Below are 25,353 nucleotides of genomic sequence, written 5' to 3' on the forward strand. Positions count from 1 at the left end.
GTAAGAAATAATACATAAAAAAACTAAATAATGCACAGTTTCCGAAGGACTTGAAGCGAAGCGCAGTTAGAGATGGCAGCTATCTTTCTTTTCTCATTCAGTGCGTAAATAAGCGTGTGGCATGTTGCTATTCAAATTTCATCTGTCTTGCTGACTGTTGATGTTCAAATGTCACCTCAGTGAAATACCCACAACAATCAACCTTGTACCGGTCTTGTGTCCTAATGGATACAATATTTCCTTTTAGAATGTATTGTAGGCAATACTAATGTTTCTGTTTTCTTGTTGCTCTCCCATGCAGGTTTCCTGTTTGGTCAATGGGATGTTAGAGGTCTGGAGGTGTGCCAGAACTGAAGGAGCATGGTGAAGCACCAACCCCTGCAGGTTTACGAGAGGCAGCTGTGTTTGTCATGTCTCACAGGGATCTATGGGTGCCGGTGGAAACGGTACCAACGGTCACATGATGACACCACCAAGGTGAGTTCTGCCTAGCAGACCTTACGTTTATACCTAAATGACCATAATGGACATGGCATATTGGTGTTGGTATATGGAAGTTAGTAATTTCTGGAAGATCTATTATCGGCCAAATGTCAGTTGGTTGACTGGAGCGAGTGTAATCGAATGGTACCAGACAGTCCACTTAATTTTTTACGTTCCAAGTTCACTGCAGGATTACAGCACCACACTGCATCTTATATCTCACTATTAATTAAAAACACTCTAATTTGGCGTGTCTGTGAGAGCGTGCAGTGCATGTGGGCAGGATTCCTCCCTTATGCCATCCATTACCCATGCCCCATCTTTCAAGATGAATTTATAAAAAGCCATGTAGACCCACTGTTCCCTGGGTGCCGAAGATGTGGATGTCAATTATGCCAGCCTCCCCCGCACCTCTGATTCAGAGGGGTTGTTTTAAATGCGGAAGACACATTTCAGTTGAGTGCATTCAGTTGTACAGCTGACTAGGTATCCCCTTTTCCCTTTCCCATCCCGTAATAACCTGTCCTTGGGCTGTCACTGGAGGTGCCTTTGGCCTTGCAGAGCACCTACATGTCCTGGAACTGTGTTTAAGTCTGTACGTGCTGCAGATAGTATTCCATTTTTTTATCAAGCATTCAGAGCCTCCCCTTGGTCACATTCATCGCAGCCTTTATTTGTTTAAGTAGGTTTTCCATAATGCCAAGCTGCCCTGGTCTGTCAGATTTAGTACCACATCGTAATTGGAGCACAATAGTCCACCATCATCTAGCTAGCCTGGGACAAGTAGACAGAGCTGAGAGGGCTGAAACCTGTGTGTGAAATATAACGTACCGTAAATGTTTTAAGTGGCATAGAAATGTGATATACAGTGCCTTCTGAAAGTATTTAGACCCCTTGACTTTTTCCACATTTTGTAACATTACAGCCTTATTGCAAAATGTGTTTTTAAAAAAAAGTTAATAATCAATCTGAACACAATACCCCTTAATGACAAAGGAAAAACAGGTTTTTGTAAATGTGTGCAAATTTATTAAATTAGAAACTGATATCACATTTACTTAAGTATTCAGACCCTTTACTCAGTACTTTGTTGAAAGCACCATTTGGTAACGATTACAGCAGGGTGTCTTATTGGTTATGACGCTAGAAGCTTGGCACACCTGTGTTTGGGTAGTTTCTCCAATTATTTTCTGAAGATCCTGTGCACCTGAAGGATGATCAATGGAAACAGGATGTACCTGAGCTCATCGCAAAGGGGCTGAATATTTACTGAATATTTTTTTTTATATACATTTGTAAAAATGTCTAAACCTGTTTTCTCTTTGTCATTATTGAGTATTGTGTGTAGAATTGAAATGTATGGAAGGATCCATACGTGGAGGGAGAAAGGTAAAACGCATCAATCAGTCAAATGTATGTATAAAGCCCTTCTTACATCAGCTGATGTCACAAAGTGCTGTACAGAACCCTAACCCCAGCCTAAAACCCCAAACAGCAAGCAATGCAGGTGTAGAAGCACGGTGGCTAGGAAAAACTCCCTAGAAAGGCTGGAATGTAGGAAAAAACCTAGAGAGGAACCAGGCTATGAGGGGAGGCCAGTCCTCTTCTGGCTGTGCCGGTGGGGATTATAACAGAACATGGCCAAGATGTTCAAATGTTCATAGATGACCAGCAGGGTCAAGTAATAATAATCACATTGGTTGTAGAGGGTGCAACACCTCCGGAGTAAATGTCAGTCGGCTTTTCATAACCGATCATTCAGAGTATCTATACCGCTCCTGCTGTCTCTAGAGAGTTGAGCAGCAGGTCTGTATGCTCTAGTCGGCTGGCCCTCGCTACATATGGCTCCAGGTAATTTATAAGTCTATGCTAGGTCACTCGTCACTCAGCTCACTGGTCACGGTAACAACACCCACCTGTAGCACGCGCTCCAGCAGGTATATCTCACTGGTCATCCCCAAAGCCAACATCTCCTTTGGCTGCCTTTCCTTCCAGTTCTCTGCTGCCCATGACTGGAACGAATTGCAAAAATCACTGAAGCTGGAGACTTATTTCCCTTACTAACTTTAAACATCAGCTATCTGAGCAGCTAACCGATCACTGCAGATGTACATTGCCCATCTGTAAATAACCCACCCAATCTACTTACCTCATCCCCATATTGTTTTTATTTACTTTTCTGCTCTTTTGTACACCAGTATTTCTACTTGCACATCATCTGCTCATCTATCACTCCAGTGTTAATTTGCTAAATTGTAATTACTCCGCTACCATGGCTTATTTATTGCCTTACTCCTCACCATTTGTGCACTCTATATATACATTATTTTTTTTCTATTGTGTTATTGACTGTACGCTTGTTTATTCCATGTGTAACTTTGTTGTTTGTGTCACACTGCTTTGCTTTATCTTGGCCAGGTTGCAGTTGTACATGAGAACTTGTTTTCAATCAGCCTACCTGGTTAAGTAAAATGAAATTAACTCAGCCCACTTAAGTGACGCACCCCTCCTAGGGACGGCATGGTAGACCACCAGTAAGTAAGCCAGTGACTCAGCCCCTGTAAATACGGTTTGAGGCAGAGAATTCCAGTGGAGAGAGGGGAACCAGCCAGGCAGAGAGAGCAAGGGCGGTTCGATGCTCCAGTGCCTTTCCGTTCACCTTCACACCCCTGGGCCAGACTACACTCAATCATAGGACCGACTGAAGAGATGAAAACTCTCTAAAGACTTAAAGGTCGAGACCGAGTCTGCCTACCCTACATGGGTAGGCAGACCATTCCATAAAAATGGAGCTCTGTAGGAGAAAGCCCTGCCTCCAGCTGTTTGCTTATAAATTCTAGGGACAGTAAGCAGGTCTGCGTCTTGTGACCGTAGCGTATGTGTAGGTATGTACGGCAGGACCAAATCGGAAAGATGGGTAGGAGCAAGCCCATATAATGCTTTGTAGGGTAGCAGTAAAACCTTGAAATCAGCCCTAGCCTTAACAGGAAGCCAGTGTAAAGAGGCTAGCACTGGAGTAATATGGTCACATTTTTTGGTTCTAGTCAAGATTCTAGCAGTGGTGTTTAGCATTATTGAAGTTTATTTAGTACTTTATCTGGGTAGCCGGAAAGTAGAGCATTGCAGTAGTCTAACCTCGAAGTGATAAAAACATGAATACATTTTTCTGCATCATTTTTGGACAGAAAGTTTATGATTTTTGCAATGTTACGTAGATGGAAACGGTTATATTTTAGATGACTGTACAACCATCAAGATTAATTGTCAGATTCAACAGAAGATCTCTTTGTTTCTTGGGACCTAGAACTAGCATTTATGTTTTGTCCGAGTTTAAAAGTAGAAAATTCCCTTTGGGTGTGGCATACAATTTGACACACTGTAACATGTATTGCAGTGGCATCCTACATCTCACGTGCACCTCAATCAAAAATATGTCCAAGTACCCTTTTTCTAGTTATAGGAATGACCTCTCGTCCTGTGAGCTTAGCATGCAAACTCTGCTGAGTGGTGGATGGATGAGCTATACGTTTTGACCTTTCATTCCTACCCTATTTGCCCTCAGGAAGGTAATGCTGCATGAGTTCTTTAAATCTTCAGATGGATGGAGCACATTCATGTTTGACAGGTCGAAGGCCACATGGAGAATTTTTTTTCATCCTTTGGTGGGAATAGGATCCTGTGGCTGTGTTTCCTGTTGTCTCTGAGACTGGTAGATATGGTACTGCAGAGTCAGCTGTGTGTTTGTGTGTCGCCTTGGCCACCATGGTCATGTGTGGCGGGCGCGTTGGCCCACTGGGGGAGAATTGGCCAATCAGCAGCCTGTCTGTGTATAGTACCACAGGATTATATTGGACCTGCTGTGGTGCTACTCTGTGTGTTTACCAGTCTCCTCCTTTGCCAGAATCTGCATCCCAACCTCAGACCCCCACTATGCCATGTTTCAGTAGCATATTTTTCTGCCTCCTCCCATGAGCCTATTATTATGGAAGTACTGTACTTTTGAATGCTGCTAACTAAGCATGAATAACTTCAGTATAATGAATAAAAACTCAGTAAAAGTATAACTGTAAAAATTAAGTTCAATTGGATGTCTACAGTCTACAAATTGGCATTACATTTTTTTGCGTTTTGTGTCACTTATTTTTTTGCTTATTGTGTACATAATGTTTCTGCTACAGTCTATGACCGAAAAATAACTTCTGGACATCAGAAAAACGATTACTCACCACGGACTGGAATAAATTTTTTCCTTTAATGAGTCCGACGAGAAGGATATCCTGCTTTCACTTGAACAGGCCCAGATCCACGCCTATTGGCTGTCCTTCTGAGAAGCCGGGGGCGAGCGAGTAAACTCCCACTGCCATCTGTTCTTCTTGCTAACGTGCAATCATTAAAAAATCTAATTGATGACCGATTTATTAAGATTATCCTACCAACCAAGATTATCCTACCTTCGTTCGGTCACCAAGATGTGTCCAAACAAAGAAATGGACAATATAGAGCTGGCAGAATTTTCAATGCACCGGCAGAACAGAGACACTACCTCTGGAAAGACAAGGGATGGGGGGGGGGGGTGTCTTTCTGTCAATAACAGCTGGTACGGGATGTCTAATATTAAAGAAGTCTCGAGGTATTGCTCACCTGAGGTAGAGTACCATATGTTAAGTTGTCGACCAAACTATCTACCAAGAGTTCTCGTCTGTATTATTCGTAGCAGTCTATTTACCACTACAGGACTGTTTTGCTAGCACAGACTGTAATGTGTTCCGGGATTTATCCAATGGCATTGAGGAATACACCACCTCAGTCATCATTGCCTTCATCAATAAGTGCATCAATGATGTCTTCCCCACAGTGACTGTACGTACATATCCCAACCAGAAGCCATGGACTACAGGCAATGTCCGCATCGAGCTAAAGGCTAGAGCTGCCTCTTTTAAAGGAGCGGGAGACTAATCCGGACGCTTATAAGAAATCCAGCTATGCCCTCAGACGAACCATCAAACAAGCAAAGCGTCAAGACAGGATTAAGATTGAATCGTACTACTTTGACAGGCTGGTCATGGCTCACATCAACAGCATCCTCCCAGACACCCTAGACCCATTCCAAATCGCATACCGCCCCAACAGATCCACAGATGACGCAATCCCAATTGCACTCCACACCGCCCTCCACACCGCCCTTTCTCACCTGGACAGAAAGAACCACTATGTGAGAATGCTGTTCCTCGACTACAGCTCAGCATTCAACACCATAGTGCCCACGAAGCTCATCACTAAGCTAAGGATTCTGGGACTAAACACCTCCCTCTGCAACTGGATCCTGGACTTCCTGACGGGCCGCCGCTAGGTGGTAAGAGTAGGCAACAATATGTCTGCCACTCTGATCCTTATAACTGGGGCCCTTCAGGGGTGTATATTTTGTCCCCTCCTGTATTCCCTGTTCACCCACGACTGTGTGGCCAAACACGACTCCAACACCATCAAGTTTGCTGATGACACAACAGTGGTAGGCCTGATCACCGACAACGATGAGACGGCCTATAGGGAGGATGTCAGAGAACTGGCAGTGTGGTGCCAGGACAACAACCTCTCCCTCGATGTAAGCAAGACAAAGGAGCTGATCGTGGACTACAGGAAAAGGCGGGCCGAACAGGCCCCCATTTAACATCGACGGGGCTGTAGGGGAGCAAGTCGAGGGTTTCAAGTTCTTTGGTGTCCACATCACCAACAAACTATTATGGTCCAAACATACCAAGACAGTTGTGTACACGACAAAACCTTTTCCCTCCCAGGAGACTGAAAAGATTTGGCATGGGCCCCCAGATCCTCAAAAGGTTCTACAGCTGCACCATCGAGAGCTTCCTGACCGGTGGCATCACTGTCTGGTTTGGCAACTGCACGTCATCTAAGGCGCTACAGAGGGTAGTGCGAACGGCCCAGTACATCACTGGGGCCAAGCTTCCTGCCATCCAGGACCTATATAATAGGCGGTGTCAGAGGAAAGCCCATAAAATTGTCAGAGACTCCAGTCACCCAATTTATAGACTGATTTCTCTGCTACCGCACGACAAGTAGTACCGGAGAACCAAGTCTAGGACCAAAAGCCTCCCCAACAGTGGTTAGAGCGTTGGACTAGTAACCGGAAGGTTGCAAGTTCAAATCCCCGAGCTGACAAGGTACATATCTGTCGTTCTGCCCCTGAACAGGCAGTTAACCCACTGTTCCTAGGCCGTCATTGAAAATAAGAATTTGTTCTTAACTGACTTGCCTGGTAAAATAAAATAAATAAAAAAAATACCCCCAAGCCATTAGACTGCTGAACAATTCATAAAAATTTCCACCGGACAATTTACATTGACCCCGCCCCCCCCCCCCCGCCTTTGTATACTGCTGCTACTCGCTGTTTGTTTGTTACTTATGCATAGTCACTTCGCCCCCACCTACAAATGACCTCAACTAGCCTGTACCCCTGCACACTGATTCGGTACTGGTGCCCCGCTGTAAATAGCCTCGCTATTGTTACTTTTATTATTACTTTGTTATTTTAGCCTACTTGGTAAATGATATATATTTTTTAACTGCACTGTTGGTTAAGGGATTTTAAGTAAGCATTTCACGGTTAAGTCTACACTTGCTGTATTCAGCACGTGGCAAATATAGTTTGATTTGATGTCCATTTATGCAGCTCCAACAGCCGAGGCCCTAGTGCTACAGCACCAAAGAGTCTCTGCAGAGATGGACTGACATCCAGGCCAACACTGAATATAATTGTGTCCCACATGGCAGAACAGACACACGGTCCCACACAAAGCCCTGGCCTACATTGTGAACCATTTTTGTTCTCTTTCAAATGAACAGGATGACTTTAAAGGGATACCTAGGGATTTAGGCAACGAGGCCCTTTATCTACTTCCCAGTCTGATGATCTCGTGGATACCATTTTTATGTCTCTGTTTGGGGTTTGAAGGAAGTTGCTAACTAGTGTTGGGGAATAATCAGAATTAGTTGGTAACATAGGTAAGATGTTTTATATTCATCATATGTTTGTAAGTTACTTCTCATCAGAATGTTTTTGAATTTTTGTATAATACTGTGGCGGGGTTGCAGTATCTGTTCTATGTCAAGACTAAGTTGCTTGGGCCGGAGAGAGGGGGTATCTCTTGGCTCCACAATGTCTGTGTGCCAGTCAGTGTGTCTCTGTGATCTTGTCAAGATAGGATGGATTTGATATATGCCTGTTGATATGGAGGATTGGTTTATGGTTCTGAGTTTGAGAAAATAACATAGTTTAGGAGACAAAGATGAGCGATATATTATGCCTATGCTGTCTGGCTATGTGTGTCTTTGCTATAAAGGATCTCAGTTGCAATGTGTAAGGGACTCTCAGAGAATTCATTGATAGACACTGAATTGATCTGAGAGTTACAGGGTTGTTATAGAGCTCATATAATTAAAGATGGACTTTTGTGATAACTAACTCTGACTTGTTTGTGGTTTGCTCTCATGATTTGGTAAATAGAGGAAACTTCCACGACACTAGCGCTAGTGCAGTTGCTAACTAGCGCTAGTGCAGTTGCTAACTAGCGCTAGTGCAGTTGCTAACTAGTGCAGTTGCTAACTCGCGCTAGTGCAGTTGCTAACTCGCGCTAGTGCAGTTGCTAACTCGCGCTAGTGCAGTTGCTAACTCGCGCTAGTGCAGTTGCTAACTCGCGCTAGTGCAGTTGCTAACTAGCGCTAGTGCAGTTGCTAACTAGCGCTAGTGCAGTTGCTAACTAGCGCTAGTGCAGTTGCTAACTAGTGCAGTTGCTAACTAGCGCAGTTGCTAACTAGCGCTAGTGCAGTAACTGGAAGTCTGAGTATCTGCTAGCAGATACCATGGACTTCTTCACTGTGCTAATTAGCCTTGGCTTGTGAAACTACCTCTAACTTCCTTCATACTGGACACAGAGCCATGAAAATGCTATCCACAAGTTCATCTGACTTGGGAAGTAGGTAAATAGCCTTATTGCCAAAATCCCAAAGTATCAATTTAACTATGGAATCTGTGCTGCCTTGTATTGGAGGCCTATAAATCATCTCACATTGGCAGATCACCTGTTAAGTGTGCCAGCACTGCCTGGTCAGATGACATCATCGATGCATCTTTAATAGCAAATGTTACCAATCAGTGTTGCTAATCAAAAGATCGATCAACCACATGTTTAAACATGACAGGCAGCGTCACTGAACCATGACCATGAGAGGTCTTAATGTGACACGGACTCGCTTCGTAATGCCCAGATTCAGAACAGAACAGAAGTGGTTGCTGTCGTCATCTCCCCTACGAGCTGGATAATAAACAGGCCAGTGTTCCTGAGCCTCCCTCTTTGTTAACTTGGTCTTTGAGTTAGTGGTTTGTAGAAAGGGTGGCCACGTCACTGGCACTGCAAGCTGATCTGCCCTCAGTAATAATTGAGTTTTTCCATTTAGCCAGTCTTTACCTGGAGCAGAATGGGTCTAGAAATAGGAACAAGCATAATTCTGTAGACTTGGTCTGTTAAATAAAATAGAGACACGTGAAACTGAAATCCTGTTCAAATAATTTGCTATCATCACTGTTTTATGTCGCAACTAAAGTCCGCACTAAACTAGAAAACCAGATGGGCAACATTCTAATATGGCAGGGAACATTCATGCAACATGCAGGGAGCATTCTCTTTGCTATCTTTTTCCTGTCTTCCTCTCAAGTCTTCCATTACTTCTTTAGTTCCCTGACAGAATAAAAGGTTCAACACCTCTGCAGAAAACACATTTACAGGCTGTCAGCTGTAGAAGTTACTGAGTAAACAAGCGTTAGGAGGATGTCTCTATATTCCTGTGGGACAGGGCCAAGAGGGCCTTGGAACACAAACCACGATGTGCAGTGATGGTGTTGGTGGGCCCAGGAGCGTTCTGTGATACAGGTGCGTATCCAGCACTCATCCTCAGACTTCTGTGTGATTCTCTTCCAAGAGACGACTAAACCAGCAGCCGCTAGGCTAGCTGAAGGAGGGGTTGATGGTGATAGTATGTCATGAGTCTGTCATTAGAAAAGCTTTAGAGCGACTAGAAATCAGTCCTAGGTTTTCTAATGTCTGATCATTTTAATTATGGAAATGTATTTTGATGGTCATTTGATTACGTGAAATGGAATTTGACTAATTTAAGCACTATGTTCATATAAGACATTCAGGTAAGCAATTATATTAATACCCTTTGGTGGAGGTCACCATCAATTGTCTTTGAAAACAAATTAACTGGTAACCTTTGTACTAATAGTGCCTTGTCTACCTGTCTCTATAGTTCAATAATCATATGTAAGCACCTTTCAGTCAGCCTGCACTCACGTTCGGTAGTGCTGACATTCAAACAATTTCTCTTAATATTGGGTGAGGAGGGGAATAGCCTAATCTTCCTGAATCCAGTCTCTCTCCAAAGGGAAATGTTTTCTGTCTGTCAGTTTGAATCCCTCTCCGGCTGTCTGTCTCTACTCAGATTCTCTTTGAGTTCGCTAAGTTCAAAACGGCAGGAGGGGACTGTTTACCCACTACAATTGCCAGTTATATTGAGGGGAATTATTCCATGTAGACATTAGAGGTTGATTTAGATAGGATTTTCCAATACCGATTATTGGAGGACCAAAAAAGCAGATATTTTAAATGTATTTATTTATTTGTAATAATGACAATTACAACACTACTGAATGAACACTTATTTTAACTTAATATAATACATAATGATTGACCATCATCTTGAACTTCTTCCATGTTCTAATAATTGCGCCAACAGTTGTTGCCTTCTCACCAAGCTGCTTGTCCATTGTCTTGTAGCCCATCCCAGCCTTGTGCAGGTCTACAATTTAACCCTGATGTCCTTACACAGCCTTCTGGTCTTGGCCATTGTGGAGAGGTTGGAGTCTGTTTGATTGAGTGTGTGGACAGGTGTCTTTTATACAGGTAACGAGTTCAAACAGGTGCAGTTAATATAGGTAATGAGTGGAGAACAGGAGGGCTTCTTAAAGAAAAATTAACAGGTCTGTGAGAGCCGGTATTCTTACTGGTTGGTAGGTGATCAAATATGTCATGCAATAAAATGCAAATTAATGACTTAAAAATCATACAATGTGATTTTCTGGATTTTTGTTTTAGATTCCGTCTCTCACAGTTGAAGTGTACCTATGATAAAAATTACAGACCTCTACATGCTTTGTAGGTAGGAAAACTTGCAAAATCGGCAGTGTATCAAATACTTGTTCTCCCCACTATACCTTTGACTATTGGATGTTCTTATAGGCACTTTAGTATTTCCAGTGAAACAGTATAGCTTCTGTCTCTCTCCTCGCCCCTACCTGGGCTTGAACAAGGAACACATCGACAACAGCCATCCTCGAAGCATCGTTACCCATCACTCCACAAAGCTGCGGCCTTGCAGAGCAAGGTGAACAACTACTTCAAGGTCTCAGAGCGAGTGACGTCACTGATTTGAAACTCAATTAGCTCGCACCCCGCTAACTAGCTAGCCATTTCACATTGGTTACACCAGCCTAATCTCGGGAGTTGATAGGCTTGAACTCATAAACAGCTCAATGCTTGAAGCAGAGCGAAGAGCTGCTGGCAAATGCATGAAAGTGTTGTTTGAATGAATGCTTACGAGCCTGCTGCTGCCTACCACCGCTCAGACTGCTCTATCAAATATCATATCATAGACCTAATTATAACATAATAACACACAGAAATACGAGCCTTAGGTCATTAACATGGTCAAATCCGGAAACTATCATTTTGAAAACAAAACGTTTATTCTTTCAGTGAAATACGGAACCGTTCCATATTTTATCTAACGGGTGACATCCCTAAGTCTAAATATTGCTGTTACATTTTACAACCTTCAATGTTATGTCATAATTATGTACAATTCTGGCAAATGAATTAGTCTTTGTTAGGAATAAATGGTCTTCACACAGTTCGCAACGAGCCAGGCGGCCCAAATTGCTGCATATATCCTGACTGATTGCACGGAACGCAAGAGAAGTGACACAATTTCCCTAGTTAAAATAAATTCATGTTAGCTGGCAATATTAACGAAATATGCAGGTTTAAAAATATATACTTGTCTACTGTTTTTAAAGAAAAGCATTGACGTTTATGGTTAGGTACACACACATTGGTGCAACGACAGTGCTTTTTTCGCGAATGCGCTTGTTAAATCATCACCCGTTTGGTGAAGTAGGCTGTGATTCAATGAGAAATTAACACCGCATCGATTATATGCAATGTAGGACATGCTAGAGTAGCTAGTAATATCATCCACCATGTGTAGTTAACATGTTAAGATTGATTGATCGTTTTTTATAAGAGAGATTTCATGCTAGCCAGCAACTTACCTTGGCTTCTTGCTGCACTCACGTAACACAGGCAGGCTCCTCATGGAGTGCAATGTAAGGCAGGTGGTTAATATTTCATTTTGTTTACCATAATCACATAGCTTTCGTTGGTTGGTGGAAGTGTAGGCTACCTTCTAGTACGTGTTATGTCCAAAAGGCTAACCAGAGAAAATACACTTTCAGCAGTAGTGTGTTATTTATGAGAGACTGTATTCTCTCCCCTGTGCTAGTGTTCAGTGAGTCCAGCCAGTCCGGGAGGTTACCAAGGTCTCCAATGTTTTCCTGAACTTTTCAACTCTTTAGATATGAGTGTCCAATGACAACACGCTGTTTCAGATCAAAAGCTGACCAAGAAGATCAGGTAATACCAAAATATCTAGGGTATCATATTAGTTGTAGCTATGAGGTCAGCAGCTCCACAGAGCTGAAGAGGCCATTCTGTTCTATAATAAGTAAAGCCACGGCCAGTTGGTGCTCCTGACAGTTCTGTCATAACTGGAGAGAGGGTCGAGGACCAGAGGGCTGGAACCCTCTAACCCTGATTTTCACAGGGCAATGTTGTTGGTCTGATAGGTGGGCCTTAGCTGGGTGGGGAAACACACTAATGATTTTGAGGGAGTTGTGAAGGGATTAGGGCTGTGATGAGCTGTGGGACATCTAGTGACAACCCCACCAGCTGCTGGTCTGGCCCAGGACAACAAGGAGACTGGGCAGACCACTGCCTGAGGAAAGGGTGGGTGATGGTGGGAAGGACTCTCGCTCGCTATCCCGGCCTGTGAACACCTGCTTCAGTCCCTAGTTGCATTCTTGAAAAAAAACAAAATGTATTGAATATTTAAATCATACAATATACTTGCAGTGAAGCCGCTCAACAACTACATCACATTAGTCATCTAATGGACTCCCATCCAGAGCGACACACAGAAGCAAACAGGGTCAACGCCCTGCTCAAGGGCACATCGACAGATCTCCCACAAGGTCAAAAATGGGGACCCGATCCAGCGATCCATCAGCCACCGGCCCAAGCTCCCAACCGCCAGGCCACCAGCCCTCCAAGATCCCTCCCACAGTTCCCCAAGAGCTGCCCCTCAAACATCAGAGACCCCTCCCACAATAAAATAATAAATTCCCCACCTCCAAGACCCCCCCCCCCCCCCCCCCCCCCAATAACCAAGAAAATGAACGAAAGACAAGGAAAACAGAAAACAACAATGCAAACAACAAAAGTCATAACAGCAAGGCGAACTGAATGTTTGAGTGCATGTATAGCACTATTTGTTTGTGTGTGTGTGTATATGGATGTGTACAAACACCTGCACGGCATCATCCACAGGCAAACCATAGTTGCATTCTTCATAGTTTGGCATATTCCAGATAGTTAATTGATGATAGACTTTAGACTGTAGTGTTAAGGGGTGAAGTGTGTTTTAATACAGGACTGAACAGATGCACAGTTTTGATGTTGTTGGTTCTGTTTTTTGTGCACCGTTTTATTTACTTAACAAATAAGGAACACTCAATGTGCACTTTATAATCAAAATACAGCTGTAGATAGAAGTCAAACATCACACATACAACTGATGTCTCTCCTGAGTTCTGCAAAATAGGAAAAGTCCTAAATTATTTTAAGCCCAAAGTCCAGCTCTAGTGATGTAACTGCACCTTCTACTCATCAGACCAAGCCCATGCATACACAGCTATTTATAACTTGCAAGAGAGATACAATAGTTCCAGAGTTTTCTAAGAGCTCATCAGTAAATGTCCACTCCCCAAGTTGATTTACAGAGGTATGTCTGACTAGTCTCTTATCTATTTTACTCCCCTGCAGGGTTCTCTGTCTAATCTCTTTTAGCCTAGAGGTGCCTTCTCACAGACACCCTGCAATAATTCACACATCTCTCAGACCGTTTCTTTATAAGAGGCTGAGACTAGAAAAGACTGGAACAATTAAACCTTATAATGAATATATATATTATAAATGTATATTATAAATGTATAGGGTCCTAGACTACAGATACATTTATATATATAATATAGATTAACTATATCTAATTAATCTTGCACCAAATGTTTGATGTATTATAATTGATAATGCTTATGTTGTATTAATAGAAGGGGAAGGGCTATAAAACCCCTCCACATTTATAGGGTCCTAGACTACAGATTATATATATATATATAGTTAATCTGTAGTCTAGGACCCTATAAATGTGGAGGGGTCTTATAGCCCTTCCCCTTCTATTAATACAACATAAGCATTATCAATTATAACACATCAAACATTTGGTGCAAGATTAATTAGATATAGTTAATCTATATTATATATATAAATCTATCTGTAGTCTAGGACCCTATAAATGTGGAGGGGTCTTATAGCCCTTCCCCTTCTATTAATACAACATAAGCATTATCAATTATAATACATCAAACATTTGGTGCAGCCCCTATCATGACCCCAATTTGACCCCGTCAATGTATAGAAGCTAACTAAAGCATTATCCTATGAGATTGAGGAGTGTGTGAATACTAGGCGGAATTGGTTCTCTAGGCTAAAACGCTCTCAACACATTTCCATAGATATTGCCAAATGTGCCTTCTGGCATGTGGTAGCGTGTTTGCATGCTGTGTGTATATGATGAGTAATGGGTGGGTTCTTCCTCACGCCTCTTATCTTGCTTCCACAGAATTGACATGTGAAATAAGTGTAATTCTAAGTGTTCAATAAGTGCATTCAATAAATCTCATGCATATTATTCAATTTGGGATTTTTTTTAAATTGAAGGATTGGATACCATTTAGCATGAGGACTGTTGATTTGTTGAAGTAGTATTTCTGTGGATTGACTGGGCTAATGTAGTTTGAATTGTCGTGCCTTACTGTAACATCATTAATTCTGCAGACATAATCCTGTAGCCTGTGGATTCCTGTGGATTCCCTTTCAGTGGATTCCCTTTCAGTGGATTCCCTCCCAGTGGATTCCCTCCCAGTGCATTCCCTTCCAGTGAACTTCACGTGCCTGCATGCTTGATTTGATAGACCCAGCCCTCAAGGGTTGGTGTGGAATTAGCTCATTCCTCTACTGAGCTGCAGTCAGGAGCTACTGTAGATGGGACAGCAGTAGGGCAGGGGAATTCTGGAGCCTAATAATATTATCCTCATCATGGTGTTAGTGAATCATTCATTTATTATGTGCTCCTTCTGTCTGTCCTCCTATTACCTTGGTGGTGCACTTGGATCCGACGTTCTCCTTTTCTGTTTCAAACAGGGAGTTAAACCTGATAATGAGTTTACAGTATATGTGGACGTTCTAGTCTAGCATCATTACATTCATTATAATTTGCCTGCCTGTGATTTTTTTTATTTTTATGACCGTCTCGTGGGAGCGCTCTCTAGCTTGCTGACCTGCAGTGAAGGTGGACTGTTCCGTGCTCCATGCTAGGTGTGTGTGTGATATCTTCTGTGCAGCCAAATGCTGGTTGGTCTATCTATAGTCATAATGACACTATAAAAGCCTGGAATCCTAGCAGGCATGGGTAGAGGCAGATGCTATAATGACTTTGGTACTGGGAGGTAACGAGAGGAATTGGCCCCATAAGAGAAAAGCCAATACAATCATAAAACACTACACTGCTGGCTGTTTAGATGGAGCCACTGGAGAATAGTGGAGAATACTCTGCTAGCCTTGGAGCTAGCAAGTAGGAAGGAAATTGGATTACGTGCAAGTACCTTTTGTGGAGTAGTCCCATTTAGGCACAGCAAAGCAAGATGGCCTTAAACATATACAAATATATTGCGTCAACTAAACTCGTTATACCTAAACTGGTCAATAGAAAGCTACTGTGATGTAACGAGTAGAGCTCTTTTCTAAACATCTTGAAATATTAATTTAAAGATGCGCTATGCATACATCACTCTGCGTTTCCAGGTTGCTAAAATTCTAATAGTTAATTTGACTAAACATGCAAGTGTAGTGTAGAGAATCATTGTACCATCTAAATCTCTGTGAAATACCTTTTCAAAAACCAAAAATATTGTATTTTCAGATGTTTGAAGCTGGTGTTCAAAACCTAAAGTAAAAGATGCAAAAACGAAACTTAAGAACAGGAAGCATAGAAATAGCACATACAGAACATATCTACTGCTTTCAATCTGTGTGAATTTGGTCAGGTTGCCCCAGAGAAGTTGCATATTGCAGCTTTAAACAATTTAGAATATGCCGTTTGTTTGGCTGTACATGCAAATATGTTATTTAAGTGATGACATGTCTGCAATCTACTCCTCATATTTGGTCCTGAGAGACAGTGGAGGATCCTCTGATTTTTAGCAGTAATACGAGGGTTTACGGTTCCACAGAAGAGAATTATCCCCTGATCCTTTTCATCCCTCTATTTTTAGCCTCTGTTGGTCAATGAGGCTTAGGCTATGATGTATTCCATCCTTATTCAGGTGCCTGCCTGCCTAGTGCCCTTCAGACAAGCAGTACAGCAATTTTCATGACATTTCAAAAAATATATATACATTTTTCCCGGTAGAGGAAAGTAATTTCCTCACCCAGCTCCCACTAGCAGAGTACAAGGCCGAATGAGTCGGCTCTGTTGGGCTTGAAAACCTCCCATTCAATACAATCTAAAACCTTTTATTTCCTCTCAGACCCATTAAATACTGTACTTTTACAAAAAAATATTCCTGACCTCTCTTGACTGGTCGATAAAATTGACCATTTAACCTCACTTGGACACGTTGTGTGATAAATATAACAAAAAGGTTGCATCCCTCATTTTTTAATGGAAGTTCAACATACTGTATGATTCAACAGACTACTAGATCTATTACACTCAGTACATTTTGACTTGGTTCCTTGTTTCGACTGTAGTCAGAAAGCAGTTTTTAATGCTATGGTGTCGGCTCTGGCCTGAAGGCATATGTTCCTCCCTAAATAAAGCAAGCCTTGCAGAATGCAAATGTGATATCAGGCAGGCAGGCCGTATCATGCCAGACATCTCTGATTTGATCAGCTCCTAAACAGCAGCAGAGAAGAACAGCGAGACAGGATTAATGTTCAGTCATACTGTACACCAGTGGTTCTTAACCTGGGTTCGATCGAACCCCAGGGGTTCGGTGAGTCAGTCTCAGGGGTTCGGCAGAGGTCACGACACACATCCGACTCATATGATTCGTGATGACACGCCCTGCTTGGCCATTATTGGCTGCAGGTGATCACGCTACATCGCTTGGCCTAACTGTGCTGCAGGGAATTTGGTGTGCTCAGTAGTTGACTTGTGACTGTCGTGATGGAACGTCTTGTGATTTTTTTCTTAATATTTTAATCCCTTCATACTTACTATGTCGAGCAAAAAAAGAAAGTGGTCGGACGAATATGTACAATATGGATTCACATGTATAACGGAACGTGATGGGAGTCAGCGTCCTAACTGCATGATTTGCAATGTCAAGTTGAGCAATTCTAGTCTAGCACCGGCAAAACTAAGAGAACACTTCCTTAAGCTGCATGGAGATGGAAAATACAAGAACACAACGCTCGCTGAATTCAAGGTGAAGAGAGCCAGACTAGATGAAAAGGCTACTCTGCCTGTTCTCGGCTTTGTACCCATCAACAAACCGATCCTCACAGCATCGTACGAAGTTGCTTACCTGATCGCAAAGCAGGGCAAACCACACACCATTGGTGAAACACTCATAAAACCAGCTGTGTTGAAGATGGCGAATATCATGCTGGGAGAAGAGGCTGAAGTTAAGTTAAACCAAATTCCTCTTTCAAATGACACCATCAGCGACAGAATAGAGGACATGAGCAAAGGCTTCAAGCCCGGCAAAATTCAGCCTTCAACTCGACGAGACCACAGACGTTTCCAATCTAAGCCAGCTTGCTGTATTCGTGCGCTATGTGAAAGACGACGTGATAAAGGAAGATTTTTTATTTTGTAAGCCTCTTACAACAACGACTAAGGCAGCCGATGTGAAGAAACTTGTGGATGACTTCTTCAAAGACAACAATCTTTCGTGGGATATGGTTTCTGCAGTTTGTTCGGACGGAGCTCCAGTCATGCTGGGAAGAAAGTCTGGTTTTGGTGCGTTAGTGAAAGCTGATGCACCACACATCATTGTTACGCATTGTATTCTGCACAGGCATGCGTTGGCAACAAAAACCTTGCCTCCAAAACTGGCAGAAGTATTAAAAATGGTAGTGGAATGCGTGAACTATGTGCGAACTAGTGCTCTGAGGCACCGCATCTTCAGTGAGCTGTGTAAAGAAATGGGCTCTGAATTTGAGGTACTTCTGTACCATTCTAATGTCCGGTGGTTATCCCGGGGACAGTTGCTGAATCGTGTTTTTGCCGTGGAATTAGCCCTGTTTTTGCAAGAACACCAACATTGTCATGCAGATTGCTTCAACAATTCTGAGTTCATTCTCATTTTAGCGTACATGGCTGATATCTTCGCAGCTCTCAATCATCTCAATCAAAAGATGCAGGGTGGTGGAGTCAACATCATCGAAGCGGAGGAAAACCTGAATGCTTTTCAAAAAAAGCTACCGTTATGGAAACGACGAACAGAGAACGACAACTTCGCAAACTTTCCCCTGCTGGACGACTGTGTAAGTAAGATCGAAGATGCATCTGGAATTGGAGACATTTCTTTACCCGCGGAACTGAAGCAAGCAATTGCCACGCACTTAGATGAGCTTGCAAAGTCTCTCGACGGATACTTCCCAACAAGAGAGTTTAGTGTTGAGACAACAGATGTCAATGATGAATACCTCGATGAAATCATTGAAATTCAGCAGAGCCCGGTTCAACAGCAACTCTTCAGAACAACAACGCTTTCAACGTTTTGGTGTCAACAAATGGTAACGTACCCTGTTATTGCTAAGAAAGCTCTGGAGATTTTCATACCGTTTGTTACAACATATCTTTGCGAGCAATCCTTTTCGAGGATGCTGGACATAAAAATGAAGAAAAGGAACAGACTTTGTTGCGAAAATGACATGAGAGTGGCACTTGCCAAGGTGAAGCCGCGCATTTCTGAACTGGTCTCTGAAAGGCAACAGCAGAAGTGTCACGACTCCGACCGAAGGTGGCTCCCCTTCCCGTTCGGGTGGCGCTCGGTGGTCGTCGTCGCCGGCCTACTAGCTGCCCTTGATTCTTTCCTCCCCCTCCTTATGTGTTTATTGAGTATACCTGTTTTGAGTTGGGTATAATTAGTGAGGCTTTATTAGTCAGCCGGCCCGCCTGGTTCTTTGTGCGGGATTGATTGTGACCTTCTGTTTTGTATGTAGAGGAACGTGTTTGTTCCTGGTCGTATATTTTGGTTGTGAGCACCCTGTGTTGCGTTTTTGGGCATTAAAGAGCACAGCATCGCACTCTCTGTTTCCTGCGTCTGACTCCACACCCACGACACCCGGAGCGTTACAAGAAGTCACACTGATTTGCAGTAAATATTCATTATGATGTTTTTGTTTTTGTGTGAAAATCATGTTTTGATGATTTTGTTCTTTTGAACACAGTGATGTTGATGCACGGTTCATTTTGTGCACCAGTAAAATATATACCAATGTTTTGAATTTGAAAAAAATCATATTTTATTTTTCCAATTAAGAAGGGTTCGGTGAATGCCCATATGAAACTGGTGGGGTTCAATACCTCCAACAAGGTTAAGAACCACTGCTGTACACGTTGCACATACTAAACAATGATGCTGGCTTGGCTGAATATTAATTGAAGGAATAAATGTGACAGCCAGCCTAATAATGCTCCAAATACGTTTGAAATTATATGTTCATTTGAAGCTTGAATTGCACATTATTTTCATACACATTTATTGCACATTGTATGCAATCTTTGCCACTCACATAACTGGCCTGGCAACTTGATTAGCTCCCAAACAACCAGGTTAAAATGATCCCCAACGTTTTGTCTCCTTTGTTGTCCAAACACTACCTACTAATTGACAATCCAGTCCCTCTCCCAGGGGTGTCACCTCTGTAATCCATTTTGCCATCAGCACGTGAACAATGTCCCCTTGCATGACCTCAAGGTGTCCCTCTCCCAGGTGTTTCTGGGTAGTCATTAAAAGCCAGGGGGACAGGGCCAGAGCAGTTGGATCAGTCAGCAGGGCCCAGTCAGACCCTAGCCTGCACCACAGGGACCACCTCCTACCACAGGGTTAACCCTATGGTTACCTTGATGTCTGGCTTTCTCACGTTGCAATCAATACGAGATTTGGAAGTGTAGCCATGTGAAACTAACTCTATGGTAACCGTTCTGGAGTCCGTAGTACTCTGATTTCTGAACGAGAGTGATTTTCTTGGTACGGTCATAGGAGGAAGTAGTAAATATAAAGAATAGCCTAATCTTCATGACTAATGTTCAAACTTGGACGTCAAACAGTAACAAGGTTCTGGTCTATATAATAATAATAATTTAACATATGTTGTTTTCCTGTTTTTTATAATGACTTATCCGGAAGAGATTGGTGGCTAAAAAGAATCGCCACCTACAAATCCCACATGCTTCCTTCCCTTATACTACTATATTCTCAATCCCTGCCCCAAATCACCAAATCTGCCCCATCATGTTACGTAATAATCCTCATACCATCCCGAACATGTGCTTTAGTGTCCCCCTAGTTAAACTGCTGTTTGGCCTGGGCTGAACTTAACACATGTAGGCTCTCCTCTCAAGTGCCCAGAGAGATGGGCAGAAGGTATACAAGGCTGGTTGGTATCTGTCACCACCCAGCCATTAGACCTGGCCCTGTCTTACATCCTGTGCTACTGCCAGCCGATGCCCTCCATGGAACAGTCATCCAAGGTGAACGTCCAGACAGCTTTGTTTGTGCTCTCATATCACCTTGATATCCCCTATCACAGCAAGGCTAAGTACAGGGTCAACTGGGTCTTATTCTGGATGGTGCAATGTAAGAACATTATTACAGATATAAATGTTATGTATAGAGCTGGAACAAGTGTTTTTTATTTTGTATTTTTATATATTTTTTGCAAATCAAACAGTCATGTCAGTTATATTTCTACATCTGTATCTGAGCGTTCTCCAGTCCTCCAGACTCTGAAGAGCAGCCAGTCTTGCTGTCTGTTTGAAAAGCTCACATTTTGTGCATTGTCTTCCAAGGTGTGTGCATGTCCGCATGCTAACATTATATCTTGTATCTCTTTTATTAGAGCTCTTATTACAGCTTGCGGTGGCATTTGAAGGCTGACCAATAGTTGGTTTATGGCCTTATTGGCTATTTAAGTTAATGTGAGTAATTACTTGATAGGGACGACAGTGGATTGGGGGGATGTGAGTTTGAGCCCCCCTGCTTTTTTACTGAGACCATGTTGCCCTATGACCGTTCAGATCTAATTTTATTTGTCACATACACTGCATACTGCCTCTACCTTCGCTGATACCAGACATGTGGTTCTCTTTTCAATCAGTTGCAAAGCGGCATGAATGTTGTCTTGTCTTTGGTCATGCAGGCTTTGTGAATGTGTACACAAAGTGGGAGTGTGAAATTATTTATGAACAGAATTGACAGTACATTCACTATAAAACATGAGCATTATTGTATTGACTTGTTCTCCAGACCATTCCTCATTTGTTTGTGGTTTACCACGTTAATCTGATGCAGCTAGCGAATGGTGTTTAAAATGTTTGACATGCCTCCAGGTTTGAGCCATCAGTCTGTGTGCCGGCCCTGGCTGCACCGTCATCAGTCTCTCTACATCCAGATTATAGTCTTTGGCTTTCTCACGTTGGCTGGATTAGGGCAGATTGCCCAATGATGACTCTGCCGGATATCTAGGAGAGTGTTGTTGCTTGCATTTCTGTTGTCAGTGTTGATTGGTATGTTGATGTATGGGGGTAATGTTAAGTGGTGTGCAGTCTGGGGTGGAGAAGCACTTTCTCATCAGCCCTTTGCTCACTTGCAATCAAAGAAAGAAATACAGTGAATGTACCAATAGTATTCCAATGTTTCCTCACCTGTTTCAACACAACACTGGCCAAAGTGCTTTATGTTAATCTGATGATATTTGACTAATGGTACTCTGGTAAAGGTAATAATCCTTCCTTTGTGTTTTTTGATTCCCAGTGGGAGTTCCTGTGGTCTCTCATCCTCTTCATCACCTTCTCTCTGCTCCTGGTCTGGTTCTACTTCTGGTGGGAGGCACACAACGACTACAATGAGTTCAACTGGTGAGTCCTGCTGTACCGTGTGTATGCTAGTTATACAACTCATAGATTTAATGTCTCTCAGTATATCGGCGTCATCCGTCAGTGGTCTGTTCACTAAATGCTCCAATGACCGTCCCCTACATTGATTCTCTGGCAATTACTTAGCTTAATGTTTTACTTTTAAAAGATGCCATTTTGTCTCCATATGTTTTTGCCTGAACTGAAAATGCTAACTCTAGAGTGTTTTTTTTGGTTGGCCAAAATCATTTTGGGATAATCCTCTTCCCTAATATGGGTGCGGATGTATAGGCCTTAGGGCATCTATCACTGCAGATTATAGTTAGCATGATTACATAAAGCAGGAATACCCTTTGACCCCAAATCACCTCTCAGATTATTCCATTCATGTCTTCCCCACAGTTACCATAAAACCAATTATACTTGGAGACAATTCAGGTGTTGGTTTTGCCATGAGACAAGAGACATTGCGTATTCAATTGAAGAATATACTAACACTGAAATTATGAATTGGGTTTATTTAGTTGAGCTTTTGACCAAGCTCCTGACCAAGTCCTCAAAGCCTTCTACATTGAATGTGCACGCTATGCCCCAGAGTCCACTATGATATGAGAAACTCGTACATGGCAGTATGTGCTTCTAAGCGTAAGTCCAGCCATATTCGTGTGTACTGTAGTTTCATAGTGTTCAGTGGCATTTCATTCACGCTGGGTTTTCAGACCAGACAGACACACGGTCAGGTCAGCTTGTGTCTGACAATCATTCTGTCACCCAGAAAACCGAGACTAAAGGCTAAGTTCTCGGACACACCAACAGCGTTTGCTGGCCGAGAGCACCTCTGAGCGTAATTTGCAAACCGAGTGCTTACCGATTTTACATGTAGAATTGCGTGAAAAATGTTGGCAGTCAGATTTTTGGTGCAATGTGTGCGTGCCTTGAGAGAGAGAGCAAAGCTTTGGTTCTTCTTGTAAAGGTGCAATTTGCTTTGTCCCCCCAAGGTCATTCCCCTCACTCTCTCTGTTCGCCACCGCCTTTCTCTTCCTCTCATTAGTGCACAATGTCACCTCTGCTTCCCCCATCGTCCTTTGCTCTGTATTTCTCTCCCTGCCCCCTCATCCCACTTTCTCCTTTCATTCTCTTATCTCCCTTCTTCTCTCTCCTATTAATTGTATCATCACTCTCTCTACACGCTCTCTCTAAAGGCGTCAGCATGCCTCAGTTTGGCTGGTGCCTAGCTGAACTCGGCTAAATCAAATTAAATCTTATTGGTCTCATGCGCCGAATACAACCGTTGTAGAACTTACTGTGCAATGCTTACTTACAAGCCCTTAACCAACAATGCAGTTTTAAGAAAAATAAGAGTTAAGAAAACATTTACCCAATAAACTGAAGTAAAAAAAATGAATGAGGAACAATAAAATAACAATTACGAGGCTATATACAAGGGGTACCGGTACTGAGTCAATGTGCGGGGGCACAGGTTAGTTGACGTAATATGTACATGTAAGTAGGGGTAAAGTGACTATACATAGATAAACGGTGAGTAGCAGCAGTGTAAAAAAGGGGGGGGGGGGGGGGTCAATGCGAATAGTCTGGGTAGCCATTTGATTAGCTGTTCAACAGTCTTATGGCTTCGAGGGTAGAAGCTGTTAAGAAGCCTTTTGGACCTAGGCTCTCTGGTACCGCTTGCCGTGCGGTAGCACTGGGAATCAGAACAGTCTATGACTAGGATGGCTAGAGTCTTTGGCAATTTTTAGGGCCTTCCTCTGACACTGCCTGGTATAGAGGTCCTCTGGCAGGAAGCTTGGCCCCAGTGATGTACTTCCTCTCCTGTGTGTGGAGACACAGCCTTAAGGAGACAGTCTTTTTAGAACAAGGCATCAATAATTTGCCACGTTAACTTCCGACTTCAACTGTATGTTAAAATACACTTATGTTGGAGTCATTAACTTGTTTTTCAACCACTTCACAAATTTCCTGTTAACAAACTATAGTTTTGGCAAGTTGGTTAGGACATCTACTTTGTGCATGACACAAGTAATTTTTCCAACAGTTGTTTACAGACAGATTATCACAATTCCAGTGGGTCAGAAGTTTACATACACTAAGTTAACTGTGCCTTTGAACAGCTTGGAAAATTCCAGCCGCCATACCGCTCAGGAAGGAGACGCGTTCTGTCTCCTAGAGATGAATGTACTTTGGTGTGAAAAGTACAAATCGATCCCAGAACAACAGCAAAGGACCTTGTGAAGATGCTGGAGGAAACGGGTACAAAAGTATCAATATCCACAGTAAAACGAGTCCTATATCGACATAACCTGAAAGGCCGCTCAGCAAGGAAGCTGGTTGGCCTACTCCTGGTTGGCCAGTGCTGGTTTCTACGATCTTGCGCTCATCATCTCAGAGACCAAATCAGCACTAACTGTAGCCTGCCCTGATATCCATGAGACGCTACTATTGTGTAACTGGCTTCCGTTTGACAGGTTTTTATATAACCGCTCTGGGGAGTGGAGCGACGGGACCGTTCCAATCCTGGCCACTACCGCTGCCGGCTTCACTTATATTGCATTTTTAATGGTGAGTTGTGTCATCTCATCAAACTTTCACTGTGAGATGATATTGATACTGTGTCTAGGCCCTGGGTAACAGCCAGGTAATGTTAGGGGTGTAACCTGGCAGGGCAGAAACGTGTTGCCATGCATGTCTGGACCAAGTCCACATGTGAAAGTTATGATGGAACATGCAGCTGTTGACCTGTTTTGAAAACAGTGGTTGTGGAAATTCACGTGATGTGATTTATTTGTGTGTCTATTCTTTCAGATTTTAGCACTTTGCCACATAGCAGTGGGACAACAGCTGAACTTGCACTGGCTGCACAAGGTAATGCTCAAGTGTGCGATTTTTGGAGTGTTTGTTTGTGTATGTACAGTTAAAGTCGGACGTTTACATACACTTACGTTGGAGTCATTAAAACTCGTTTTTCAACCACTCCACACATTTCTTGATAACCTCTCTAGGATACGTGGGACGGTAGTGTCACACCTGGCAACACCTGAAAATGTGTTATACATCAAAATAAAGCTTAACTTCTTGTTAATCCAGCCACCATGTCAGATTTCAAAGGCTTTACGGCGAAAGCAAACCATGCGATTATCTGAGGACAGCACCCCGCATACAAACACATAAATCATATTTCAACCAGGCAGGTGCAACACGAAAGTCAGAAATAGTGATATAAAAAATGCCTTACCT

At 42.7% G+C, this 25,353-nt stretch overlaps 1 protein-coding gene across 4 annotated transcripts in view; it reads left to right on the plus strand.

Annotated features, from left to right (window-relative positions):
* The window catches only part of LOC110504078 (glycerophosphodiester phosphodiesterase domain-containing protein 5), a 129,314-nt gene that overhangs the window by 46,923 nt on the left and 57,038 nt on the right, over positions 1–25,353 (plus strand). For all 4 annotated transcript variants that reach the window (XR_005039308.1, XR_005039309.1, XM_036961225.1 and 1 more), the window contains exons 2-5: positions 302–477; positions 22,001–22,104; positions 24,585–24,678; positions 24,922–24,981. Coding sequence is in view for 2 of the 4 variants with exons in the window: in XM_036961225.1 (XP_036817120.1) it covers positions 361–477; positions 22,001–22,104; positions 24,585–24,678; positions 24,922–24,981 (375 nt within the window). In the remaining 2 variants the exon portion in view is untranslated. The remainder of the gene's footprint in view (positions 1–301; positions 478–22,000; positions 22,105–24,584; positions 24,679–24,921; positions 24,982–25,353) is intronic.

The sequence above is a fragment of the Oncorhynchus mykiss genome, chromosome 24 (genome assembly GCF_013265735.2).
Source record: "Oncorhynchus mykiss isolate Arlee chromosome 24, USDA_OmykA_1.1, whole genome shotgun sequence".
NCBI lineage: Eukaryota > Metazoa > Chordata > Actinopteri > Salmoniformes > Salmonidae > Oncorhynchus > Oncorhynchus mykiss.